At 45.1% G+C, this 26,731-nt stretch overlaps 1 protein-coding gene across 4 annotated transcripts in view; it reads left to right on the top strand.

Moving 5' to 3' along the window:
* Window positions 1-2,184: 2,184 nt before the first annotated feature.
* Window positions 2,185-26,731, top strand: part of SEPTIN11 (septin 11) — a 606,565-nt gene continuing 582,018 nt past the window's right edge. For all 4 annotated transcript variants that reach the window (XM_078676377.1, XM_078676379.1, XM_078676376.1 and 1 more), the window contains exon 1: window positions 2,185-2,321. In XM_078676377.1, the coding sequence (XP_078532503.1) occupies window positions 2,316-2,321 (6 nt within the window). In that variant the 5' untranslated portion in view covers window positions 2,185-2,315. The remainder of the gene's footprint in view (window positions 2,322-26,731) is intronic.

The following is a 26,731-nucleotide window of genomic DNA, read 5'->3' as shown; positions in this document are numbered from 1 at the left end:
AGGAGAAGTGACAGGGCAGGGGAAGTGACGGGGAAGGAGAAATGACAGTGAAGGAGAATTGACGGGAAGGAGAATTGACGGGGAAGGAGAAATGACGGGGAAGGAGTGGTGATCGGGCATGAGCAGTGAATGGGCAGGAGCTCAGAACAGGCAGGAGCAGTGACCAGGCTGGAGAAGTGACCAGGCAGGAGAAGTGACCAGGCAATAGAAGTGACCAGAGAGGTGACAGAAAAGGAGAGGTGACAGGGCAGGAGAAGTGTCGGGGAAGGAGAAATGACGGGGCAGGAGCGGTGATCGGGCAGGAGCAGTTAACGGGCAGGAGCAGTGAACAGGCAGGAGTGGTGAACGGGCAGGAGAAGTGACCGGGCAGGAGAAGTGACTGGGCAGGAGAAGTGACTGGGCAGGAGAAGTGACTGGGCAGGAGATGACTGGGCAAGAGAAGTGACCGGGCAGGAGTAGTGACCAGGCAGGAGTAGTGACAGGAGAGGCGACCGGAAAGGAGAGACGACAGAAAAAGAGAGGTGACGAGGCAGGAGAAGTGACAGGCAGGAGCAGTGAACAGGGCAGGAGCAGTGAACGGGTCAGGAGCAGTGAATGGGCAGGAGCAGTGACGGGGCAGGAGAGGCGACCGGAAAGGAGAGACGACAGAAAAAGAGAGGTGACGAGGCAGGAGAAGTGACAGGCAGGAGCAGTGAACGGGGCAGGAGCAGTGAACGGGGCAGGAGCAGTGAATGGGCATGACCAGGGGCAATGAATGGGCAGGAGCAGGGAACGGGCAGGAGCAGTCACGTGGCAGGAGCAGTGACGGGGCAGGAGCAGTGATGTGGCAGGTGCTGTGATTAGGCAGGAGCGGTGACCAGGCAGGACCAGTGACCGGGCAGGAGAAAGTGACCGGGTAGGAGAAAGTGATGTGTACTTATGTTCTTTGCCTATTTATTTATATACTATTGCATGACATCGTCTGATGTGTCTGTAAAGCATACCTTTTGTCCCGAATTTTTGTCATGAATTTTGACCACCTGTCCTGAATTTTTGTCCTGAATTTTGACCCTTTGTCCTGTATTTTTACACTCACTGTCCTGAATTTCCGCCCATGCCAGTTGGCCACCCTAGACTTTGAAGGGTTAGGATAGGACTGTTAGGTACTAGTGCACATGCTCTAGAACAAAAGGAGTACAAGTTTGACTACGGTCACCCAGTATGGAGGCAATGTTGGAGCACGATTATCCACTGTGTAAACTCGTAAAAAGCATTCAACCTTGCTTACGTCTTTGACTGTCAAACTCCCTTCCCTCCCTTCTCCTGTGTGATTTAACTTCCTGGTGCAGGATTTAAAATAGGATCACATTAAAGAGAATGGACAAAGTTAGCAAGATGTAACGAAACATTAAAAACAAAAGCTATGATGCTCTGTCCCTGGGAGGTTGGGGGTCTCATTTGCACACATAAATTGTTCCCTACCTGCTGCTTGTAGATTCTTTTGGCTAATGTTGCCTGTCTGTTGCTGCTCAGTTATTACTATAGTTTTCTATTGTTAATTGTGTTCCCGCGCATAACTAATGCTTGGGGGTGTTGTCCTATGTGTCAGGCATGACGATGTAGACCCAGCTTTGACGCTTGGGAGCCGAGCACATGGGCGAACATTGAGGCCACCACGGTGATATCCTCTACCTTTTACCTGATGTGTAGGGTAATCTGTAAATTCATGTTTTCTTACTTTGTGACCAGAAGGGGCAGCATGTAACGTGACATCTCTGTGATATGAAATAAAAGACATGTTAAAAAACACACAAAGGTTGCTAGAAAGAATTCCCGAGGAGACCTCCAGCATTACTCGAATATCACCGGAATACCTCAAGATAAATAAATAAAAAGTGCGTATTCGCGTGACGTCAGCCGGTGGTTGCTGCCCCAAGTGCTTTCTTTACGTGGTCCTACTAGGCACAGTTAGCGCTTCTTATGACATTTACGCTCAGATCCAAATAGAGCGCTGCGGCCAGAACACCCCTCTGACACTGGGCACCGTCGCAGACCCCCAAGCAGAGACGTCAGCCCCATCAGCTGCTGTCCGCGCTCCGCACCTCCCAGAGAGAAGCCGGGAGCCCCGGCCAGCACCGCTCTCCCACCCGCAGGAACTGGAGGCAGTGCCTCGCAGAAGGCGGCCTGCTCCCGGGACGCGCCCCTTCCTGCAGGCTGCCGCGCACTGCCCCTGGCGGCCGGGAGGCCTGTCCGTGACAGAGCCGGAGCCGAGCTGAGCATATCCAGGGAGGCAGACCGGAGCGAAGCGGCCGCTCCAGCGCCCACAGCCAGTCAGCATGGCGGTAAGCGAGCCACATCCATCTCCCACACCCCCAGCCCTGCTGCGCACCCTGGCACCGAGCGCTGCACACCGATCACAGGGGCTCCGCGGGAACACGCGCAGCTGGCGCACTGGCACCCCAAGCATTGGGGCTCTGCTGTTGTGATGTCTGTGTTTTTATTGGGACTTGCAGATTTGACAGGCTTCAGATACTTGGTTTAAAATGGTGGTAAGAGAGGATCGGCAGTATCTGGTCTATGCAGATGTGCTGAGTGGCAGATCCCTAACACAGCTAAGTTGCCAAGGAAATAAGAGTGCTGCATTTTCAAGGCGAGAAAAGAGGCTGCAGCCAGGTACTAATGCAGCCCTGGCCTGGATTTGGGAAGTTAATGGTGTTTTCTCGGGGTCCGCCTGTCCAATGGAGAGGAGACCCAAGGAGCGCTCTGGCGAGGTTTACTTAAGCTAGCGGACCCTATCTAGGGAGTGGCAGCGAGCGTGGATGTGTCGCCCAGTCTGTCCGACTTCCACCAGAAAGGCATGTCGCTTCCCGGCTGCTGTGGAATGAATGACTCCCGGTTGCATGACAGTCAGTGCTCCTTCAGTGACAAGCCACCAGAGATCGAGGCTCGTGTATGCAGAGTGCAGCGACCATAATGATACACACCCAGCCCTTGCCTTCTCTTAACCTCCTTTATTTCTACCACTATCCTCTTGTGACGGGAGGGGTTTTGAATCAACATAAAATGCACAGCCGGAGATGGACTGCGGTTTTGTCGTTGTGGGTCCTGTTCCCACACCTTGCAACGCACTTTATTCTGTGTGTTGATTAACAGTTGCCAGCCGACACTGCTGGATTCCCAGAAGTGTAACATATTTAGAAGCTGGTGGCCTGCGCATTTGTGAGTTCACCCCTTCAGGAGAGTTTCCCACAATCCCACGCCGATGGGCCTCACGGATCCGTAGACAGACCTCACAGGTTGAAGTGAACAGGAAACACTCTTTTTTTTACCCTTAAATATTTCCCTTTTTTTTTATTTCATAGATCCAGTGTCACCATTCCGATAGTCTTCGTTTTACAATTAAAAATGCCTTTACTTTTTTCCGTAGCTTTTTTCGAGCTAATTACTTCACATGCTCTCAAAAACTGGCGTGGTCAAAGCCTACCCCTCGGATACCGAAACAAAACGTGTCACCCGTCCTCCTGAACTCGCTGCAGTCGGCTTCTTCGGCACAATCGTCTACAATTCCCCGCCCCATCCTCGGCTCTTAGGTCATAATTTGACTGTTGTTTTCTTGCACGCTTCTGATTTTTTTTTATTCATCACTGTGTAAAGTGACCACATCTTGACCTGTTCGTAATCATCTAGTCACGGATTTAGTGCGTGTTTGACAAGAGCCAAAGAAAATAATTCTGCCTATATTTTCCACATCCTTCATGTCTAGCCCAAATGAAACTCCTGTGTTGGAATAGGACCCTTTGTATTCCAGACAAGAGCATATGCTCTACTCACGTTCAGCACTAGATGTACATATTCGTAATCAACTCCGATTGGACACATTCTTCACGGATTGAGATCTCGTGCAATGTCCCACAACTTCAGAATGGCATAACAATGGAAATACGGCGTCCCCTGTGCAGGGTGTGGCCAAACCATAGCCCATCTCAGATTCCGGACTGGATCCTGAAATAATGATTTTGATTCACTTGTTGCCTTGTGCTATCCGGAGCGCTGGGAGGTCGTTTACCTGAAACACTTCCTCTACCTGTTGATAGTTCCTTATATACAGGGCCACTGAAATTATGAAGCAGGGAAGGACCAAGCTATGCGGCAGGGTTCAGTAAATTATGTGACAAGGAAAAAGTAAATTATGCTGTGCTATGCAGCACATTTTGTGTTAGTATTACTTCATTATTTTGTCACTTTTACACTTGATGATACTGTCTGGGCATCGGTTGTACTCCATTAGAACCAGTTTAACAGCCAAATCCATTTCTATGGGCCTGTTTTAGGAAGAGGAAAAAGGTGGGACCACTTTTTGATAGTAGAGTGTAATTTTTAATCATGAACCGTTCTCTCCTTTCATACAAATGATTTGAAAGGTCCTATTTCTGATCACAGCAAACTTGTTTAATACTTATTTTAACCAATGTAAATATGTATTTAATAACTTGAAATTATTTTATATGAGCTGTTGTGCTTTTATGGTCTATTTACAAAAGATCGAATAAAGCTGTGTGACTGAACAGCCACATCCAACGATGAGCTACAGAGAGTTACAGAAGTGTGGCCAGATAAGCTTTGCAAAGGGCTTTCCACTGCGTGGCAACACATGTTGCTACGTTTTTGTAACTTTTCAACCGTTTGAGGTAGAATTATTATTTTTTTTTGTTAAAATCTGCCAATGATGCAGCAGATGATGGATTATGTGGCAAATGTATAATTATGTGAAAAACCCTGCCCAATCACTTAATTCCAGTGGCATTGCTTATATAACAGGGTCTTGGTGTGGACAACACTAGGTTGTTTTAAATCTGGTTGGGCAATGTTAGGTAAGATGGAAGAGCATGCACAAATGGAAAGTTAATCTAGCCGTAAATGTTGTGTCCTTTGAAGTACAGTGGCTGCTTTCTTATTTCTGCCTTTATCTCCCTGATCAATGGTTTTTAAGGATGGTGACAGTTACACCAACAACAGGGTACCATGATCACAAATATCTACGATTAGAGCTACAGACACTTTTGAGCTGAGCTCTTTACCTTGTTCTGTGCTGTAGTCACAGGGTTTGACTTGCATTTTGAAAGTGAAGAATTTGAGACATTGCAAACCCATGGAACATCTGAGATCCTCGTTATGGCAGGGGTAGCTTTGGAATGCATGTAGAACAAGCATTGGCATAGCCAATAGGTGTCGCCTTTAGGACCTTTATAAGTGTTAGTTATCCAGCACAATATCCTTGGTGCAACAACATCAACTGTTGCATGGCTAAATACTTATAAGGTCCCAAAGTCGAGACCTATTGGCTAGGCCAAGGCTTGAGGACGAACTGAGCCAGGAGAGACTGAAGTGAGTTGTGCGCTCCATCTAAAGTGAATAAAGCCAGCACATAGAAAGCCAGAAAATGTGAGTTACAAACCACAAAGCCTATGGTAATCAATGGGCAGAATGTATTCCAAGGTCAATTTCTGAAATTCCCCAAGATTTCTTTAGCAAGCCAGACAGCTGCTACTTAAAAAAAAGGGGTGTGGGGGGGTGTATGCCTATTCTGACTGCTACCCCTGACCAGCCGGCCTGCCCGGTAATTGATGTTACATATCTGGAGGCAATGGTTGGGGTGCTATTGTTACTGCAAGGGGCAGAGATCTTGCCTCCAGCGCTGTCACACGTTGAGGACTCCACATCAGTCATCACCAGGTACATGAGCAGGCACATGGGGACCAGATTCAGAAGTCCAGCAATGTGGAGGCTATTGGACGCCCAATGGATCCCGCTAGCTGACCTGTTTGTGTGATTCATATGAGGCTCAAGCCTGCATTGGCTCTCCAAGCCACACCAGCAGCTTTGAATATACTTAGCACGTGGTGCCCTCATCCCACTCCAGAAATTGTAGTGTTGCAGAGGGAATGGCACTCTGCTGCATGAGTTGTATGGGCAGTATGGTGGCAGGGCAGCACATAGGGCAGTGGAGGATGACGTGCTCGGGGAGCACTGCCTCCTCTGCCCATGGCTTGAGGTGGATATTAATGTTGCTACACATAAACCCTACACAACATCTCCCATCCATATACTATATTTTATGACGTTTTGTTTAAATTCTAACAGCTGACATTTGATGTTCTGCAGGGATCAGACAGAGCTATGGAGGACTTGGGATAGCAACTGACAGATGACTGACGGCTGCTCTGGTGTACTTGCATCGCCTTATACGACATGGTGGTGGGAGGTCATAATGTTGTGACATTGAGCAATTGTCGCTGAAGCAGACACATACTGAGGCACGTAAATAAATGCATCTGTAAAAGGGAATGGAAAAGTACTTGGACAGAGACCATCTGCCTTTTCTCACAGCCACAGTGAGTTTATTTGGCTGTTTTGGTGGGAGTGACATAGCACATAGTCAGTACACTATGAGGATGAACATCTTTTTGTGCCCTCAGCTTGTTCGTTCCTCAGGGACGCTGATCACAGCATCTGTCGCATGGTTTAGAGGCAAGTGGCGGGCTCGCCGGTGATAATGCCTCTTTCGACGCCTGCTGCGCGGTCAAAAGTTGCTGTCTCAGGGAATGCCTCTCACAGCGGTCGATGCGCAACTTTAACGAAAGGTACGGTCACTAAGAAGGTTACTGATCGTGGGACAGAGCATCTCATAACAAGGAAGAGCTGCAAGAAAAGGAAACAAATCCTACGAGTGATGGGCGCACTGCAAATAATTTAAGGAATGTAGCAGGCACAGTGCTGGGCCGCTGCTCTCTCCTGAGCTCCCTCGGCCAGGGGAGAGAGAAGGCGGGACATGCACTCGCCTTTGGCCAATTGCGTGCTTTCTTTCTTAGAAAGACGCATGCAAAGGCCAATAGCGTGTGAGCACATAATAAAACAAACGCACAAGCGTGTGGTCCGAGTTGATAGTCCTTACTAGAAGCCTCGCACACAGAGCATGCGCACTGGCTCAGGCGAGACCTAAAAATAAAGTGAAGTGTAGTCACAATGGGGATCTCATAGGCTATAACACATGCAGGGCTTTAAGTGCTATGAAAGAACTGGGTGAAGGTGTTCCCTAAAAGAGGCGTGGCCCATCTAATGAAGATTGTGGCTTAAATATGTAAACTAAAAATCTATGTTTCTTTTGTGTGCCTCCCGACTGGTATTTTACTGTTTCTCTGTTTTTTTTTATTTGTATGAACAAATATAACACAATGGGCATATGCTTAAAACAAGCCTGGACTATTGGCTTTGTCAATCATGGTTGTTAGCTGTATAAGGCAGATGAGTAAACCTTTCAATTCTGAAAATGAACGCCTTAACCGCAGCGGCAATTCCGCTGCGGTGCGGGCGTTCCAAAGAGTGGGCGGGGCTGCGTCGTCCGTTGGCCGACGGGAGCACGGAACGGGTTAAGAGAGTGTGTTAGACTGAGGCCTGCGAAAGAGGCAGTGCTCTTCAGCGTGTCTCAATCACTCCTGTTCTTCCCTTCACTCCTGTTCTTCCCTTCACACCACTTTCGTCTGCAAGCTTTGTTAGACACAAATACTTTTGCTCTCGACATCTTTCTTAAATTCTTTTCAAAGTCCTCTTTTCACTCTCTCCTTATTTCACGTCCCCCAGTTCACCACCCCCACACAAACTGACCCACTCACCTGTAGCCACTAGATTTTCTTTTCTTTTTGCATTGTCATAATTTTGACAACTGTGTACCTCCTTTACATACATTTAAACATAATCACTATTGCAGCTGGCACACGTGATCATTGCTCCTGGCGTTCTGCAGAGAGGCCAAGGATTGGATGCCCATCTATTCTGAACACCCAGTGTGAGAACCTTTCTCTGACTTCAGCCTCAACAACTGAGCTCTCAATTGCAGCCTGTTATGAACACCTGGAAGCGACTCAGTTCAAAGTATGCAGCATAAAAAAAGTAATATGTGTCGCAAAAAATACAGAAACACAACATCCAAGAAATGTCAAACCACTTTAAGGAATGAATAAGTTAAACGTGAAATAAAAACTACAACTAAATCGCTGAATTGGATTACCTCAACGCGTTTTACACTCAATGTTTAGAAAGTGACAAGTGATTTTTTTCTGTAAAGGACATGATTATAGGGTCCGATAAGGACCTGCTTCATTGTTAAGTTCATTTACTACCAGGTCTGAAACCTGAAGGGACCAGTCAGTCCCACTTAAAGCCCCGGTCACAGGCACTGACTGCATAGCAAGGTTTTATTTCGCCTGTGAGTAACTAGCACAGTCTGGCTTCATGCCATGAGATGTCTCCTAATTAGACATGTTAGCTCCTATTCAGTCGCATGGTTACGTTCCAGGGATGCAGTGGCCACTTCAACACACTGCAAGGAGTTCCTGTGGTGCAAAAAATCTGGAAACATTCCAGCAGCCATGGATGTGCTGTGTCGTAACGGAATGACCACTCTGGCACTCCTGTACACACAGCAGTGTAAAGTGCACTGGGAAACTTCTCGTGGTCCTTGGAGCACTTATACCATGCCCACAAGCAACTTACATTACGTAGCACAGTCCATCGGATACCTGAAGGGAGGGTGGTGTTGACACGCCTGTGGCGTGAGCAGATTTCCTGTCACTGGGGCTTGAAGTGGATTAGGTCTAGCCCCTCAACTCTGGCATGACAAATGTTATCTCAATGTCTCCTAATTCCATGGTAGCCCTTCTCTGCTTCGCTCCCTTGTCCAAGCTCTCTACTTTCATGAAATACATCTTACACGTAGACTTAATGCTTCAGAATGTGGTGCAATCTATGCCAAGTCCGAAGGATGCCCTCCAATAGTTCGGCCAATTTCTTGAACTTCATCAATGTTAACATGTCTTGGTGTGTTCTCTGTTTGGTAAATACTGCTATGGCCTTTGATTCTGCTGACAGCAGAGGTCTGCTAAGCTGTCCCAAGGCTTTAATTGATTGTTATATACGTTGTTTCTTACGATTTAGCATTCCTCTGATGAAGGGTCTCCGTGACCCGAACTGCACCGGGAATTGTCATGCTTTGAGGATTTACATGCGTGAGCACCTGTGGTCTCTGAATGGGGTGCAGCCATGAATGAGGGGCTCATGCTGAATGAGGCAGTGGCCGGATTCTGATGTGTGTAGTAATTCCGTAGTTTACTTTGGGCCATATGTATCAATAACCTGATTTGCGATTCTCAAATAGCGATTTTTTAGAAATCGCTATTTGAGAATCGCAAATAGAGATGTATGTACAAAATCGCAGTTTTATTGCGATTTCTTAGTATTCCTTAATAGCGATTCGCAAATTGCGAATCGCAATTAAGGAATACTTTCCCATTCGTTTCTATGGGCCAGGAGGCCCCTAGGAATGGACGGGAAGTTATTCTCAATTTGGGATTCGCAATTTGTGAATCGCAAATTAAGAATAATTTCAAGGGTGCAGGGGTGTCCAAAGGACACCCTGTTGCACCCTTGAAATTAGCATGGGTGCACATGTGGTGCACATATATGCCCTAAGGGCATGTATGTGCTTCACATTGCACTTTGAAAAATGCAAAAAAGTGCATTTTTCAAGGAATTCGCAAATTACCACCAACTTGAAGTTGGTGGTAATTTGCGATTCCTTAAGGCCAATTTGCATTTTTTTTAATGCTTCTTACATTGCATTTAAGGAATCTCAAAATTTGTGATTCCTTACATGCAATCGCAAAATAAGGAATCGCAAATTTTAGGATTCCTTATTTTGCACGCAGATTTCTTTCATACTTACCATTTAGCTCTAATGCGTTCGCATTTACAAACGCATTAGTGCTTGATACATATGGCCCTTTGTTTTTAATTCTGCCTTGTTTACTTCTCTCTACAATTACTAGTGAACTTCGTCTCTTGACATGGTGGGATGTGACATTTGAAGGAGGGAATGGTGTGCCAGTGGCTTGGAACTCGTGTGTTTTCCTACAGTCGGTTGTCCTACTTTGCATTTTTGTTGGGAAATGGATGGTTGCCGGCAGAAAAAATAAGTATAGTGTTTTTAACCACACGTTCTAAGTATCTTCGACCGTTTTGTGGTAAACCCCAACTAAGTGTTTGAATTTACTACTGCGCTGCGCCCAGTCATCAAGCCTCGTATAAAACAGTGTGTTCGCGCACCTGGTTCTCTTCTGTGACTCTATCTGTCTGTACCGTAAAATAGCAATCGCAGGCTTGAAACCCCTTGTGAGGATGTCTTGTTTGGTTTACAACTGCAATTTGAGAAAAGGCAAAGGCTGCGGGTTTTTTCATATCCTAAATGGGAGCTACAGATGTGTTATTTTTGGTAGCCTAGTCATAGGTTTACTCTTAATTCCTTGTGGAAAATAAGCTTTTTTAAATGTTGTTTTAAATGTAAAAATGAAAAATCTGAATTTACGTAACTGCCTTATTTGCATTTTGGGATGAATTTCCTTCTATATATAATTTAAAATGGAGAAAAATATGTCACTGCTTATAACACCATTTGCTGAAAAAAACATTCCTATACAGGCAGTTTATATGTGAGAACAGAAGTCCGGAATATGACTTTAAATAATGCATATATTTCTTAAATGTAATACCTTAACGGACTCGAGGTTAAATCAATTCATAATGCTCGTGAGTTCTGCATTCTTCCGAGAATTTGCAGCAGTGGTGCGTGACTGAAGATGAACAAAGATGCTCTGAAGCGGACGTTTCTGGGCCTCCCAGGCAGTCACATGTTTTCTTGATGAAGAGGCCGCAAAGAACTCTGTACATTTGTTTAGTGAGTGAGTATAAATTGCAGTGCTCTCTGCCTATGAATGCAATTGGATTCATGCTCGCCACAGCACAGCGAGAAGCCCTTTCCTCAATAAAAGCTAAAATAATCTGTAACTGCGCTAGTTCATATTTAATTTTAACTCTGCAGCAGAGTGGTGAATTTCTCTTGGCAGCTGAGTGCGTCCGGCGCCGCTTTACATATATTGGGTTTCGGTGAACGTGGCACGCGCTCCGGCGGTGAGTGAGGGATCAGACACTTTGTTGGACTGAAGAGGGGTCAGCGGGGTCACGTGGGCCGCCTGCGGCGAACATGGCGATTCCAGCAAGGTCCTGTTATACGCAGAGGACACGGGTCCAGCTTCCTGACAGGGCTCCTGCGTTCCATGGAAGTGTCCCCGCCTTCAGGGTGTCACGGAGGTCAAGTGACACCAAGTGTTTGCTGTGATCACTGGGGTCCCCAGGCACCTTTGTTCCTCGTGTTATAATTGAGCTCTTTGGTGACGGAGCTGGTTTGAGACGCTCTGGTGTGGACGGTTAGGCAGGTCACCTGGGGGGCACATGCTAAGTTACAAAAGTACCGTTGAAGTTGAAATAGAAACCTGGCCAGGCCTCAGACGGCGGCGGTGGGAAATGGAACAGCCATGGCACACGTCCTAAAAAAAGAAGTGGGGGGACGCTGACGTCACGACAGGAAGTGACGTCACGAAAGGTGGCTTGCAGCATCAGACTCATTGCCTCCCCTCGCTAACCCCTTAGATGCCATTGCATCAGAGAAGCCAGTGCGTGAGCAGCGCTCTGAATGAGCTCCGATCTCGCCCCAGAGAGGCCAAAGAGTGAATGGGTTGCTCCATTTGTTCCAGTTATCGAGTTCCCGGTAAAATAAGTGGGGGGACGCCGTCCACCCGCGTGGTACCCCGACACGAGCCCTGGGCCTGTTGACTCAACAGGCCAGTTAATGCTGGGCGATGAACGGAAGCCGTGCAGTGACGTAACGTAACTTCAGGCCCCTTGAACAGTACATGGAGGAGCCCCCTCTCCGGTTAAGTCATGAGCTCACAGGCCTGGGCACTGTACTGAGGGGGCTCCCTAGATGTCGCCCCCCGCACCGCGGGGGCCTATGTTACGCCACTGGAGCCGTGGGCCTATCAGAGGGCGGGAGACAGGAAGCGTGGCTGTTGGCCTGCCAGCTGTGGCGCATCAGCTCGCAGTCTCAGCCCCTTGCCTCTTGGAGCTTCCGGTGTTCACTGCCTGCCTACATTCCGCGTTGCCTTCCCACGGCTGACGCTCAAGACAACTGTGTGAATTTTCTCAGTTTATGAGTACGGGAATGAAGAAAGCCCATGAGCCTCTTGGGCATCCCTCGTTCTTTTTAGCTTGTTGCCTTGTTCTTACAAATTGTCTCTCCTACCCTTATCGGCTGTAAATAAGTGTGATTGTTCAAGTACAATGAGCTGATTACACAGGGCGCATAACATAACGTGGATAAGGGAGGTTTGACCGTTGTGACTGTTTTCTAACTATAAAGCGTGGCCCTTCGCGACAACGACTCGAGAATGAGTCTTCCTACAATAAACACAGCATCAGCACACTACACCCAACTTACTTATGGAGGAAAGTAGCTCATTGTTTTATTGCATAGCTTGAGGTAGTTTACAATGGCACGTTACACCGATCGGGGCTGAAACGTCCATCCTGATTGTGCCAGCTGGATTAGATTATTTTCCTGTCGGGTAATCGTTGCGGGACCGAGTTCTTCCGGGACAAAGTCCTCCATTCGGCAAGGTTTCACTTCTATTTCTGACTCTGCCTTTCCCTGTACCCAACACATACATAGATTCCTAGCTATCTCAGTGCCAGACAATAGAGATATTTTCTTTCTTGTGAAGTGGTCTGTGAGGAAAAAGCTGCGTGGAATACCACCTGAGTGAGAATGGGGTCAGAATGTGCATATTTGCTCTCATACACCTATGCATTCCTCTTAGTGCTCCATAGGTCGGTCTGTGCCTGTAACCTGCATGTCACACATACCATAGCTGTACATGTTAATGGAGCGATGAAAGCTTATACTAGTTCTGCCGTGTTGCATCTGTTCTGTGGAAAGTGGAAGATTGCACTTGCTGCCTTTTGTGACCGATGAAAATGTGCTTTTCTACGGCCATGCTGTGCCTGTTCTGCGAGGCAGCAAAACTTGCACTGCAGCAGCCTGATTTGTGGGTGTGCCTGGATGGAGAAAGCCAGTGTGCTGCTTCTGCTGCTTCTACCCTAGCTGTACCTGTCCCCTGAAGGAGGGAAGCTTGCATGGTTTCCGCTTAAGGTGCACCTGTTCTACGATAAAGAGTGTTCCACTGCTATTGCTCCATCATATGAAACAAGCTTTGCCAAAGACAATAGGTATTGCCTTTTGGCTCTATTTGCTTTCCCGTTACTGTGCAGCATTGGCAGAAAAAAGGTGCGATGATATGCCAGCTCTTGCCAGTCATGTCATTCTGTAGGCCTGCATCCATATGTATGCACACCTATAGAATGACGTGCCCCATTTCCCCTTTTTTCTATTTATCAATCAAAGATGGCAGACGCGCCTTGGATCAGTAAATAAAAAATGCTTTTTTAGCGTGGAAGTACAAACTATAACTAAAAAAGCACTGCAGGTATTAAGGGACAACTTAGGAGCTGGAGGGAAGAGCAAGGAGAAGGAGTAAAAAGCAGCACAAGAGGGAGAGAGCAACACAGGTGAAGAGGAGAAGCACAATATATGAATAACATGATTTGTGTGAGGGGTTAGGGGAAGAACATGAGAGAGCATAAGCAGCAAGCAGCATGAAGGAGAGCAATACAGGAGTGGGGAGAAAAGCACAAAAGAAAGAGCATCACAGAGCCCTATGTGGGTGTGTTTAGGGGAGAAGGATATGAAAGAGAGTAGCACATGAGGAAGAAAGCAACATGGAGCCTGGTGAGAGGGTAGTTGACAGAAGCCAAGTAGATAAGGGATAAAGCTTAAAAACACATGCACTCTCATGATGTGGTTAATACAAAAAGTACCAACCTAAAAGTAAGCAGTGAGGTATGCAAGTTAACCAATCAAAGGGAAAAACAAGAAGAGGAAAGCAATCTATTGAATAAGAAGCAAGAGATGACGGTGACGATAAAGCCAATCAGTGGTAAGCAATGGGTGGGCTGTAAACTCACTGTAAGTTCACAATAGGTCTTTCTCATCTAGGCAGCTCGTGCTCTCTGATAGGTGAGATTTGAAAACCAAAGGTTATATTAAATGCTCTTCCATAGCATGTCATGTGAACCAGTACCTGCTTTTCTTTTTTATTTGAGTTGTGGTTCTTGTAGAGCTCTCTTCCACACACAGGCATCTTTGCCCTGAGATTGGCAGTATCGAGATCTAGAGTGGAAACACTCTAATACTTGTTAAGTGTAAAGTAAAGTCTTTCATGTTTTCCGAAATTTCTGAAGATTAGGCTTGATACACAGGGCCAACAGAAAAAGGATTCTGTGGGAGGCCGCTGCCATCAAGAAGGTGCAACCAACGAATCTGGGCTCTTCTTATTTTTTGAGCTCTATGAAGAAAGTGCTGCTATGATCTAAGTGTCTGAAAGGGGCAATACCAAGTGTGTTCCAAGGTTAGCATACAAAGCTTAATGCACTAAACAGTGGGCTTTAAAAGCTACACTTGGGCTGTGGGCCAAAATTCTGTGGTTGGGAGGTGGTATATTTAGAATTATAAACTGAGTACTTGGCAATGGCATGTTAAAAATATGTAGACTCTCAAATGACCTATAGCAATGCCTCCAGTGGAAGAGGTCTGTTAATGTCAACAGAAACCAGGGTAATAACCAAAGTCACTCGAATGAACTGGAAATAGAAATTTCTCCATTTGAGTGTGTTTCCATTTAGGCCACCAATCATCTATACTGTATTCTGTTTTCTGTACTTTTGCTGCCTCAACGTCTCAAGCAAGGGATACCAACTAAATTTTAACCTGCAATTGCAAACTCCTTCGTGTTTACAGAACGTATTAAAATGTGCAATTTTGCTTTTTATATAGACTTTATTAATTTTCACATTATTTAATTTTCTAAAAATTTGCGGACCCTCTTAGTAGTCGTCGCAGACCCCCAGGGGTCCACGGGACAGAGGTTAAGAACCACAAATCTAGTGAGTAGCAGTTTGCTTTGGAATTAAATACTAATCCTTTCTTGGTTACAAGACTGAAATCCTGCAATTCCTAATCTCCCTCAGTGATCAATTAATATAAGTGTAATGTAAATGTGCAATATAAAACATGTGTAATGTGGATATGTAAAATGTAAATAAAAAAGATATGCAGTGGAAGCATAGAAGCAAGCAAATCTATGTGTTGTGGCCCTGGGTATAACTGAATGGGGGCTAGGACTGTACATTCAAATGGGATTTAAAGGTTACAAGGACATGCCAAAGAAGTCAGTAAGGGCGTATTACTGTTTCTAGAGTAGTGGGGAGTGTATGAATGTTTTGTAGACTTTAGGTCACTCCTATCAAACAGAGAAAGCTGTCTGGTTGTGAAAAAAACATCTTGTTGGCTTACCAAGAACATAAAAGAGCTTGCAGCCCACCGAATGCTTACCAATGGTTGGATTTACTGTCACTCACATTTGCCCAGTTCTTATTTAGGTCCCAACTTGCAAATACTGTGTTTGTTCCTCCCATGGAGAATAAATAGCCTCTTTCCCATCTCTTTGATTGGCTGGCTTCTATGCTTCAACTGCTTACTTTTAGGGAACTAATGTTTTGCTTTTTGTATAAGCACTCACTAAGAGTGCATTTTTTCCAGCTATTCAACCCATCTACTTTTCTTTCCCTTTCCACGCTACTCTCTCTCCCCCATTGCTTCTCCTCTCCCACACACACTTGTATTGCGCTATCTCGCCTCTGTGTGATTTCCACACCTGTGGGCCACGTTGCTATCTTTCGTGCATGTTGCTTCTACCCCCCCCTCCCCCCACCGCCCGCCGCATTGCTTCTCCTGCCTGCTGTGTTGCTTCTCTCACAACCTGCTCCTGCAACCCAGTCATCTTTTTTAAATAGTTTTAAGCACTTTTGTGCTTTGTGTTTCAGATACAGGTTTCACATTCAGACTCAAAGACACTTGCTATACATGCGAACAGAGGATGCCTGCATCCTGGAACTTCTCACAAAAAGAAAATCTGACAATTGAGTGAGTGGTGCGTGATGTGATTGCAAACTGGCCTGATTATGCTCTCTCTGCTGCTGTTGCCTTCTTTCACTGTCTCTAACCATAATAAACACTGGGTGTAGAAGAATCCTTTGGTCTTATATATTTCAGCCTCCATTTCATTTTCAGGCCAAAATACACAATGATATAAAACATATCAAATGTAGTGCTTGATTCACAAAAGTAAATCTATACATACACCTTTACTCATGTGCCTACTTATTCCTACACCTAGGTGTAATTCCCCACTTTTTTTCTGTTTTCAATGGAGGTATCCGCCCCTTCAAATTTGGAGGTAGCTCCTCCCCCAGCAAAATGCATGTGTGTAAAGTGATCACACTATGGGGAAACCTAGGGAAATGTATCAAACCTTATTATTCATTTAAAAATAATTTAAAACATTTTATGGTCTAATTTAAATGCTAATTAATTTAAATATTAACCTAGAAGTAATAAAATAAAGTATTATATCGATTCAATTCAATTAAAAAAAGTCTTTATTGCGATTATTCATCACGAAAAGACAGAAAATTAATTAATAAAATACAGCTATGGACAGTCATAAATACACCTTAAAATTGTCGTTGCAAATTGCCGTTAAAATATAAATATCTGTATTAAGATAAAATTCATTAAAACAGAATTAAATGTATCGTACGCATAAGACTTAACATACATCTACAAAACAGTGGTATGAAAATCCTTAAAAATCCAATTTGTAACATGCCAAGCCTGGGAGGGTCGTGGCTAGCTATTAGGGCCTCCATTTTTTCCGAATGGCCCAAGACCAGCTCAGAACCTTAGCTACCCCTATAACCGCGGTGTCATTGCAGCTAGTTTTCAGTAGCCTTTTAGCAATTAACGCAGAACTAGTTCCCAGGGATCTGCATAGGGGTTTGAGCCACGTGCTCCGCGGTTGTTGGTAGGCAGGGCAAACATATAATAGGTGGTCAATGTCTTCTATGCAATCCGGGCAGAAAAAGCATTTATCACCAGTATCAGGTTTCCATTTACATGTAAACTTCCTAAGCGGAAGTGTCTCAACTCGGAACTGGTGGTAAAGCTTGCGATATCTAGGTTTCGCTATTAGAACCCAATAACCTTCCAGACATGGTTCATCCTTAAATTCCCAGAAAACACTAGTCAGGGATGGGCTAGTCAAAGAGGAGAATCTCCTGATTTTAATATGATTCCAATAAGCTGCTCTGTAGATTGCTTTTGGTGGGAATTCGGCAGACGCTGGACTGTCCCACAGGCCCCTCATCCCCATATTAATGAGCATAACTTTGATGCTGGATAGCCATGGAATCTTATTCGAACAGACCAATCCCCTTACTTCAGTCAATCCCCTTGCAAATAAGTGTAATTCTTGGGTTGTCCAAAGCCTTCTCCAGAAAACCAGCATCCTATACCGTGCAATGTCCTCAATTGCATGGCATCCAAGGGCTAAAAGTAGGGGGATACGGGGGGTTGATTTGGGAAGGCCCACAATTGATCTTAGAAATGTATTCTGGGCTAGTGCTAGGTGGGTTAAGTTACTAGACCCCCAGATCTCAGCCCCGTATAAAATTGCGGGAATAATTTTTGTGGTGTATATTTTGACTGCAGTATTATATCACATTAACTCATTAAATTAAATGTGTACTCAATAGTGAAGTAATTATACTTCATTGTTAATCACTGAAAAATATAAAACATATATTTTAAACTGTCATATCCATTTGTGGGTTTGTGTTTTTATTAGCATGTCTCTCTCTAAACGCCTCTCATTCATTAGTGGATATTTCTAATTTTCCAACCAATCCCCAATCCCTCCTACATTTCCTTTAAAAATGTATAAAAATAAAACGAATGAATAAAATCGTATATCTAAATGTGCAGAGATCTCCACCACCTTAGTGGGGATCTCTGAACAGTAAAGGTTGAAGAGATGGCAGTGTAGGTCTCTAGCCGTAGGGTGGTGAATTGCCTTTTGAGTGGGAATAGTACTTTACATTGAACACAATGCAAGTTGTGAATCAGACCCCTGGTCTTTGACGTAGAGCTGCACGGTCGGTGGTGGTGTTTTAACCATTCACAAATGACTGGATCAGTGCAAAAAATATTCCACAGGGCCAGCATCGTTATTATTAGTGTAGATGAGGTTTGCTGTCATGAAAAGGTTGTAAGTTGCTAGCAATGCTTTTCCACAAAAGACACTCGTCTTGCCATGGATCATATTGACTTGTTGCTAAGCAAATGCAGATCCGTGCTAAAGTGTGTTGAGTTTAGTCGGCCTCCCAAATGGAGTCGGCCAGAACGAGATTCAAATAGACAGTGCTTTAAATGGGAAGGTACTGTCCGGTACTGAGTACCTGCCCTTTTTAATTTCAAAGGGAGAGCACCTGCACTGCACAACATTGCTACAGTCAGGGCTTTAAGTGGGATGAAAAAACGGAAGGGCCGCTCAAGGGGGCGTGGCCAATGTAATTAAGGGCGTGGCTTAAAAACACGTAAGCCAAAAATCTGTGCTTAGCACAGTGTGTCGCCCGACTGGTATTTTGTTGTTTCTGTCATTGCGTCTAGATATATGATACAACAAGTGAATCATGCTTACAACAAGTCAGGACTATAGGCTTTGTCAATGGTTGTTAGTTGCATAAGACAAATAAGCAGCAACTGTGGCTTGTAGATAATATGGAAAAAACTTCCACATAAAGCCCTGGTGACACCACGACAATGTTGCTGCTCCTGAGATCCTAAAAGAGAATAGAAATCAAGAGAGAAAATGGCTCTCTTTAACGGATTTCTCTTACCCTATAACGCTTGAAAAAAAGGGACCTCCTGTGCCAGGGCACAAAACAGAGCCCGATAGAGACCCGTTTCGAGGTCTCCTTAAAAAAACTGCCGGTGCTCAGACCCGGAGAGACCCGGCCCACTTAAAGCCCTGGCTACAGTATATTTAAGGGGAGAGTTCCAGCTTTTCTCAGGAGCAAACAGGAAGTGTGGATAGTGAGTACCAGCATTTCGTTATTCCCATTTCAGACACAGAATATACCTAACTTTGTGTCAACAGCTGTTTATAACTGATGACTGTTTGTGGATTTATGCAGTGTGGGGGAAGGGAAGGTGAAACACAAGTCCAACACTAGTAACACTACCTCCAGACACCAACATCTGCACTTATTGCTGTCCAGGACACATCCTGCTGTTGTGAAATGTAGCTGGCCACGTCGCATGATGGGCGACACAGAGGGGTTAACCTCCTAGTGTTGCTCCCCTGCTAGGGTGTAGGCTGAACAAATGGGGCCCCCTAAGGGGAGAGGGTTAGTCACCCCTCTATTTTATTGCCCAGGATATCAGGCGGGTAGGAGTAAGACCAGGTGGTCTCATAAGGGGACAGCTCTAGCTTTTCCAAGAAGGGTGTCTGCCGTTCAAGGAACTCACAGTGGGCACCTGGATCACCCGTAAGCTAACCCAACATGTGTAATCAATAAACGTGTGACATATTTTATCCACAAAGAGTGTCAATATCTTTATTGTGTCACTGGCATTGCATTGTTGTAATTTTAAGGGTCCTCGCATCCTCAAAGGGCTCGGGTTAGCTATGCTATGTGCAGGCGCTACGCTTCGGTGGGAGCCAGTCCTCTAGGCAGATGCTTATAACTTGGTGCAATGTAAGCTGAACTCTCCTGAGTATAATAATCATTTCATTTACATTTCAACAGCAGCTGCTTAAATCAGTGGGCCATCAGGAATCGGCCTCCAGAGTTGAGAGGGGCAGGGGGACACATCACTCACCCACACCACACTGAACTTACCTCTCACTTCCCTCTGTGTGCTGTAGAACTAACTGCTCATCATGAATACCAATCAGAGAAGCTACGGGTTGAAGCTGCTACATGTTGCCTCCTCTTTGCTACGAGTTAGCCATCTCTCTCTGTGAAAAACCGAAAGCTTGAACCATGTGCCTGGTCTTGAATCCGCTCGCGGTCCTTGTTGACCCTCGAGCCCAAAACAAGCCAAACTTTCTTGTGCCACCTCCCTGCCAACCTCCCTCTCACCTCAGGCTCAAAAAAATAAAAACAAAACATAATCTTAGATGTAAACAAGCATTGAAAATGCAATAGGTCTCGCAATAGAAGAGTTTGACATTTTTCGTTTTGCAAATGGATGAGTGACACCTATAGCATTTGGAATGCAACATGTTTTGTATTTACGTGACTTATATGGCAGCTCTGGTCGTTATGCTACATCTCTAGATAGTTTTATCTTTCGCAAATGTGACACCTATTGTAACACAATATGTGTTGTGAGGGTGAGTGAGGGTGAGGGGTTGAGGGTGAGGTGTTGAGGGTGAGTGAGGGTGAGGTGTTGAGGGTGAGTGAGGGTGAGGGGTTGAGGGTGAGTGAGGGTGAGGGGTTGAGGGTGAGTGAGGGTGAGGGTGAGGCTGAGGGGTTGAGGGTGAGTGAGGGTGAGTGAGAGTGAGGGTGAGTGAGGGGTTGAGGGTGAAGGGTTGAGGGTGGGTGAGGGTGAGGGGTTGAGGGTGAGTGAGGGTGAGGGGTTGAGGGTGAGTGTGGGTGAGGGTGAGTGAGGGTGAGGTGTTGAGGGTGAGTGAGGGTGAGGGGTTGAGGGTGAGTGAGGGTGAGGGTGAGTGAGTGTGAGGGGTTGAGGGTGAGTGAGGGTGAGGGTGAGTGTGGGTGAGGGTGAGTGAGGGTGAGGGTGAGTGAGGGTGAGTGAGGGTGAGTGAGGGTGAGTGAGGGTGAGGGGTTGAGGGTGAGTGAGGGTGAGGGTGAGTGAGGGTGAGGGGTTGAGGGTGAGTGAGGGTGAGGGTGAGGGTGAGGCTGAGGGGTTGAGGGTGAGTGAGGGTGAGTGAGAGTGAGGGTGAGTGAGGGGTTGAGGGTGAAGGGTTGAGGGTGGGTGAGGGTGAGGGGTTGAGGGTGAGTGAGGGTGAGGGGTTGAGGGTGAGTGAGGGTGAGGCGTTGAGGGTGAGTGAGGGTGAGTGAGGGTGAGGGTGAGTGAGGGTGAGTGAGGGTGAGTGAGGGTGAGTGAGGGTGAGGGTGAGTGAGGGTGAGTGAGGGTGAGGGGTTGAGGGTGAGTGAGGGTGAGTGAGGGTGAGGGGTTGAGGGTGAGTGAGGGTGAGGGGTTGAGGGTGAGTGAGGGTGAGGGTGAGGGGTTGAGGGTGAGTGAGGGTGAGGGTGGGTGGGGGTGGGTGAGGGTGGGTGAGGGGTTGAGGGTGAGTGAGGGTGAGGGTGAGGGTGAGGGGTTGAGGGTGGGTGGGGGTGGGTGAGGGTGGGTGAGGGTGAGGGGTTGAGAGTGAGGGTGAGTGAGGGTGAGTGAGGGTGAGGGGTTGAGGGTGAGTGAGGGTGAGGTGTTGAGGGTGAGTGAGGGTGACAGCGTTTCTTTTCAAAGGCAACCGAAGTGCAAACACAAGTGGATCCCTGCCCCTCACACGATGGTTTTTAGGGTACAAATGTACAACGGCCGCCTGTGAGTCCTCGCCGGGCTTCCGAGAGGCAGGAAATACCGTTCATATGGAAATACCGGAAAGGAAATACCGTTCAAATGTTCATAATGTTGAAGAAGTCAGCTAGGGATCCGCTTAGTCATTGTGTGACCCCCTGTGAAATAAGTCCCTCTTGTCTTTACAATGCTGAATTGCAGTAGTTTAAGTAAAAAATACTTTGGGGAAGTTGTTAATGTCTTTATGTATTTGAAAAGCTAATTTGTCTATTTGTCTTTTCTCAATTTACAAAAAATGTTCAAGGCATTTTTGCATTTGATAGTAATTTTTATTGGACTTTGAAATGTTTGATTGTCACTCAGTGTTGTACAACAAACCCAAGGAAATACGATTTTAAAGAATGAGATGAAGAATGTTGGTGGTATTTAGTGCATGTATATCTTCTATATTAAATGTTTTAATAATTTGGAATAAGTGAATATTTTGTGTATGCAAGGTGTGTTGGCTTTCAATAGAAGCAAATCACGCGTTGTAGAGCATCCGGTTTACATTTAAAAATGCATGATTCTAGACGCATACAAAGATCTTGCAGCGTTGAGATGTGAAGCACCCTTCTAAATTATATTTTGGCTCATCGTAGTTACAAAAGAGTTTCACAAAAATGCATTCACAGTAGGCATTTGGGTCCCTGGTTTACACTGAGGTGCATTGTTATAGAGCAGTAGGTGCAAACGTAAAGCATGATATCATTTAAGAGTTTGCTAAATAAAAAATGCAAGAAGGCAACAAGCAGAGTTTATTATATAATGAATCTGGAGTTTTGTATTAAAAGGTACATTTATATGTAAAAATATGGATTCCACTTCTCCTTATAAATAAATGAAGTGCTCTGCAATTGGAGCCCACGGCTGTATGTAGGCGTAAGGATGCTGCAGTTGAAAGGGGCACGGGGGAGGTGTTTCCCGCTACAAAATATGTAATCGCCTCTGCGTGCTAGGCTCCGATGTATCCAGCTGTGCAGAAAAAGTAGCCACCATGAGACGTTCTCGGGCACTCGGCTCGTTCTTTTTCATTGCAACGGGATTTTACGTATTTCAGCAAACCCCTCGCAGAAGGAAATTCGGAATTTGCATACTCAAAATGGCGCGCGCACCCTGGAGCATCATAACAAGTGGAACTGGTGTGAAGTAATTCAAGTAAAGAACTAAATATGTGCTAAAATACAGGGACTTGTCTAGAAGAAGACGAGAGAGCTTGTTCTCGGAAACCGCATGACAGACATGGAAGAAAACTCGTACCGACAAACTCGCTGATAGGCTATGAGGAGCTCGCGCACTCACACGGATTTGGAATGCACACAGAACCCCTCCCCAACAAAACATTGTCTATGGCAAGGCATGTTTAGGCAACATACGCCCAAAAACATTGAATTAGAAATGACAACAAATAGCCGAAATAAACACAAACTTCATAACAAAGCAGAAAGGGTGAAAGCCTACACATTTGTGGGATTTTTAGTTAAACATAAAACAGAGCCCAACGATGATGGGTGTTTTTTTACCACTAGCTGAACGAGGCTCCAGGGTTTATTACTGAGCTTTTCAGAAGAATAAAATGCTGACTCGACCCTGCCAGGATTTAAATTTGTGTGACACGAAAAGATTGTGCACAGACCTCAGAAGCCAGCTCTCAGTCGACGGTGCTATCGCACCACATTCTGCTTTAATAAACGTCTCGCATTTGAAAATGCCTGCATAAAAATAGGCTGTGGACCGAGCATCATAGATTACCAACTCTCTATGTGCCAGTGATTCACCTTATTTGAATTATGTTCCTCACATTATTAAATGTGTTTAAATCATAGAATGGTAATGGTAATGCAAAAAAAAAAAAAACAAGACGGAGGGCATTGCTGTGGGGAGGGGGTGGAGGAGAAATGCACACGGCGGGCAGGGGAGGGGGCGGAGCGGGGAGAGCGGCATGTGGGTGTGAAGAAGCCGGGGCCTTTGAAGTGAAGCTAAGCTTCACTTCAAAAGGTGTCGGAGGAATGCGGCTGAGGGAACAGACGGCGATTGCGGCTGAGGGAACTGATGTGCACGCGCTTTTAAGCTCAATGCACATGCGCATTGAGCTTAAAAGTCACGGGCACTGCAAGGAATCGCCACGATTCCTTGCTTGTTAGTTAAAGGTTGTTTAAGCCGCAATAGGCTCACAAGCTCGATGCGCATGCGCATCGACAGGCGAGACCTAAAAAGGAGTGCGAAAGATATACCCACCTATTGGCTGAATTCCATAAACACCGAGCATCAATCTCGGCTACCCCGCTTGACCAAATTCTCTGATCCTAGGCAAATATTTTATTTTGCTGATCCTCCTTTTTTTTGATTATAACATATAAGAGCACCTTCAAATAGTGAGCATGGGATGTGTTCTGTACAAAAACCTCTTCTTTATTATATTTTCGTAGATGTTAATGTTCCCTCGTGCATATTAGGAATCTAGGCCACATATGGGGTACACATGACAACTGGCGTGACTCTTAGTTTACAAGTGTTTACAAGTTAGGATTTTTATTTATTTATTTTTTATTTATTTAGGAAGTTTTCTATAGCGCTGTCAAGACCCGGAGGTAGCAGAGCGCTTTACAGTAATAGAATGACAAAAATCTGTATAAACATATACATAACATAAACATGAACATGAACATAACATATGTAAGGTATAAGCATTCAATGAGTGACATTGTAAGCGGAACATGGGTGAGTTGCCGAGCTTCTTTGGTTATGGGATTCACTGTAGTCACATAGTTCAGGATGGGGGCATGACTGTTTCAATATTTAAGTGTAAAAGCTGCCTCTGTTACTAAATACGTCGCAATGCAGTGATAACATCTAATATACCTCGGCGAACTGCTTTTGCGTGTTAAATAAATACACGTTTATTTATTTTGAAGAGACTTTATCATATTTTTGCAGGATGTTTGTTGTTGATTTACATGGCGAATATTTTCAGGGCTTGGCCCGTGCACAGGCTCTCAGAGCCAAGCCAGGCCCGTGGCTGTCAGTTGCTCGACTCCCCCTGTTAGTTTGCCGGCTTGCCCACCCCTAGTGAATAATGTTGGTCATATGCTTCTGTTTTAGACCCCGAGGGCCAGGAGCTAATATTTGAATACGCGTTTCTGTAAAATTCCCTTAATTCAATCTCACCTTGACATTTAAATATCTGTTTGCTTTAATAATCATCTTTTAATAGTCTTGGCAGCTGTAAAATAGTTTTGGAGTAACCAGTTTTCTATTTGTTTTTTTTGTTGTTTTTTTGTTTTAAATGTATTTTTTTTTTTTAACTTATAAAGCGCAACAAATGCCCTTGGGCGTCTCGGCGCTACGGACGAAGCAGATATCAGAAGCTGGATTATTGATCAAACAACCATGTCTTTATCATTTTACGAAAGTTTCCTTTTTTACTAACTTTTGCAGAGTTCCCAATATTTGTAAATGTCATGGCTTAAAAATACCAACCGAGATAGTAACTACTGGCCAAGTGGCCAACCTGTTGGTAAGCCCTGGCGCAGCCCTGGCTACCTGAGGTCTTCGGGACTAGAAAGGCAACAGCAGGAATATAAAGTACATTGGACTTGAGGAGAACTGCTGTTTCTCTTTCTCCGCAGCCCCTCAGCAGAAATATTGAGGCTGTTCAGGGACTCCGGTGGGCCATGTCATCCCCCCTGTGATACCATTGTGGATCAAATGATGTTGGTAATTATACTGCAAAGTTAAGCAGGAAGGTTGACTACATTGGTTTATGGAATATCGACATTTAAATTCCCACCTGCCAAGCCCTCATGTGTTCCAGGGTTCTGACTTTTGCTTTGTGAATGGTACTGCCACTGTGAAATGTATTACATGGGCATTTTAGGCAGTAGACACAATAATCCGAGTTACATGTTAGATGATGGACTTCAAATTTCTGGCGGTCAAAGTTCAGTTGAACGATCTTAGCATTTTATCTGTACTTGCACACCTTACATTTACTGCATCTATAAAAGCCTTGAACTGGACTTATATTAGTTTTCGTGGTGATAATGTTACGGCATAATATGCCCTTTAAAAATTAGCTTTTTCTAAAAGCTAATCTCGGGTAGTTTTCTAAGTGTTTATCATAATCTTTATTCGGCAAATTAATCACCATAAAAGAAATACATATACATATACATTTACCAATTCTCCATAAAATTATTAAAACAAATAAAAGAAGATGCACAGCAGACTCTAATTTACTACCAGCGCATGCAGCATTAGACCGTTAAGACCCCCGGACGCAGTTTCAATAATCTGGAGCGCGTCAACCACGCACTACCCAAGAATTTTGCTACCCCGCAAATCATGATGGAAGATGAGCTGTCCGTAGAGAGAACACGAAGTGCCTGGTTATGGCACCTCAACCCCAATTCCCTGCAGACTGGTTTCAACCACAGATTCCGAGCTCCTTTGTAAGCTGGGCAGGCAAAAAACAAATGGGCCACAGACTCCTTTGGTGCCACACAACCTGGGCATGAACGCAGGGGGGCACCAGAGTATGACCACCTCGCCGTGAACTCATGCACTGGAAGCGTCCCATATCGCAGTTTTAGGTATAACGCACGATCTAGGGGTTTAGTTATCAGGTCGAGGAAGGGCTCCAATTTCCTCACACACTTAAATAACAAGAATTGATCCGTAAGTGTGCCCCCATCCGCAGCCCTCAGCGCATTGTTCTGGACCCAGTCCCAATATAGCTTTTTAATCACTTCCTTGGGTGGTGGCGATTGTGACTCCCTAAGTGTTTATCACAAACGTATGTCTGACTTCTTGAGATTCCGTATTGTACGTTGTGGTGCATCTGATGGAGGAGGGATTAGTATCTTGTTTTGGTTTACTGACCAAAAGGTATTTTCTTTTGATTGTCTTAACTTTTTTCAGAACTCTTTGCATCTTTTGTTTAGAGTATTGTCTCTCTTGAAACCTACGTGTCATTCGTGCAGATTCTTGTAAGAATTTCTCATCAGAGCTGCAATTTCTTCTCACCTTGAGCAATTAACCTCAGGTTATGCTTTGAATTAAATTCCAAGGGTGACTGCTGGTGGCGTGGAATACATGTGAATGCACACAAATACTGTCTGAGCAAAAGTTTCACCTCGTACCAGTTTAATACCTGAATACAGCAATTTGTACCTAATAGGCCACCAATTAACCCTTTAACATGCATTGAAAATGCAATAGGTCTCGCCTTTGATTAAGTTAAAGCCATTTGCTTTGCTAATGGTATTG

Source organism: Lissotriton helveticus, chromosome 2_1 (genome assembly GCF_964261635.1).
Source record: "Lissotriton helveticus chromosome 2_1, aLisHel1.1, whole genome shotgun sequence".
NCBI lineage: Eukaryota > Metazoa > Chordata > Amphibia > Caudata > Salamandridae > Lissotriton > Lissotriton helveticus.
Note: the sequence above shows the minus strand (reverse complement) of the source record. Positions and strands in the feature narration are given on the sequence as shown.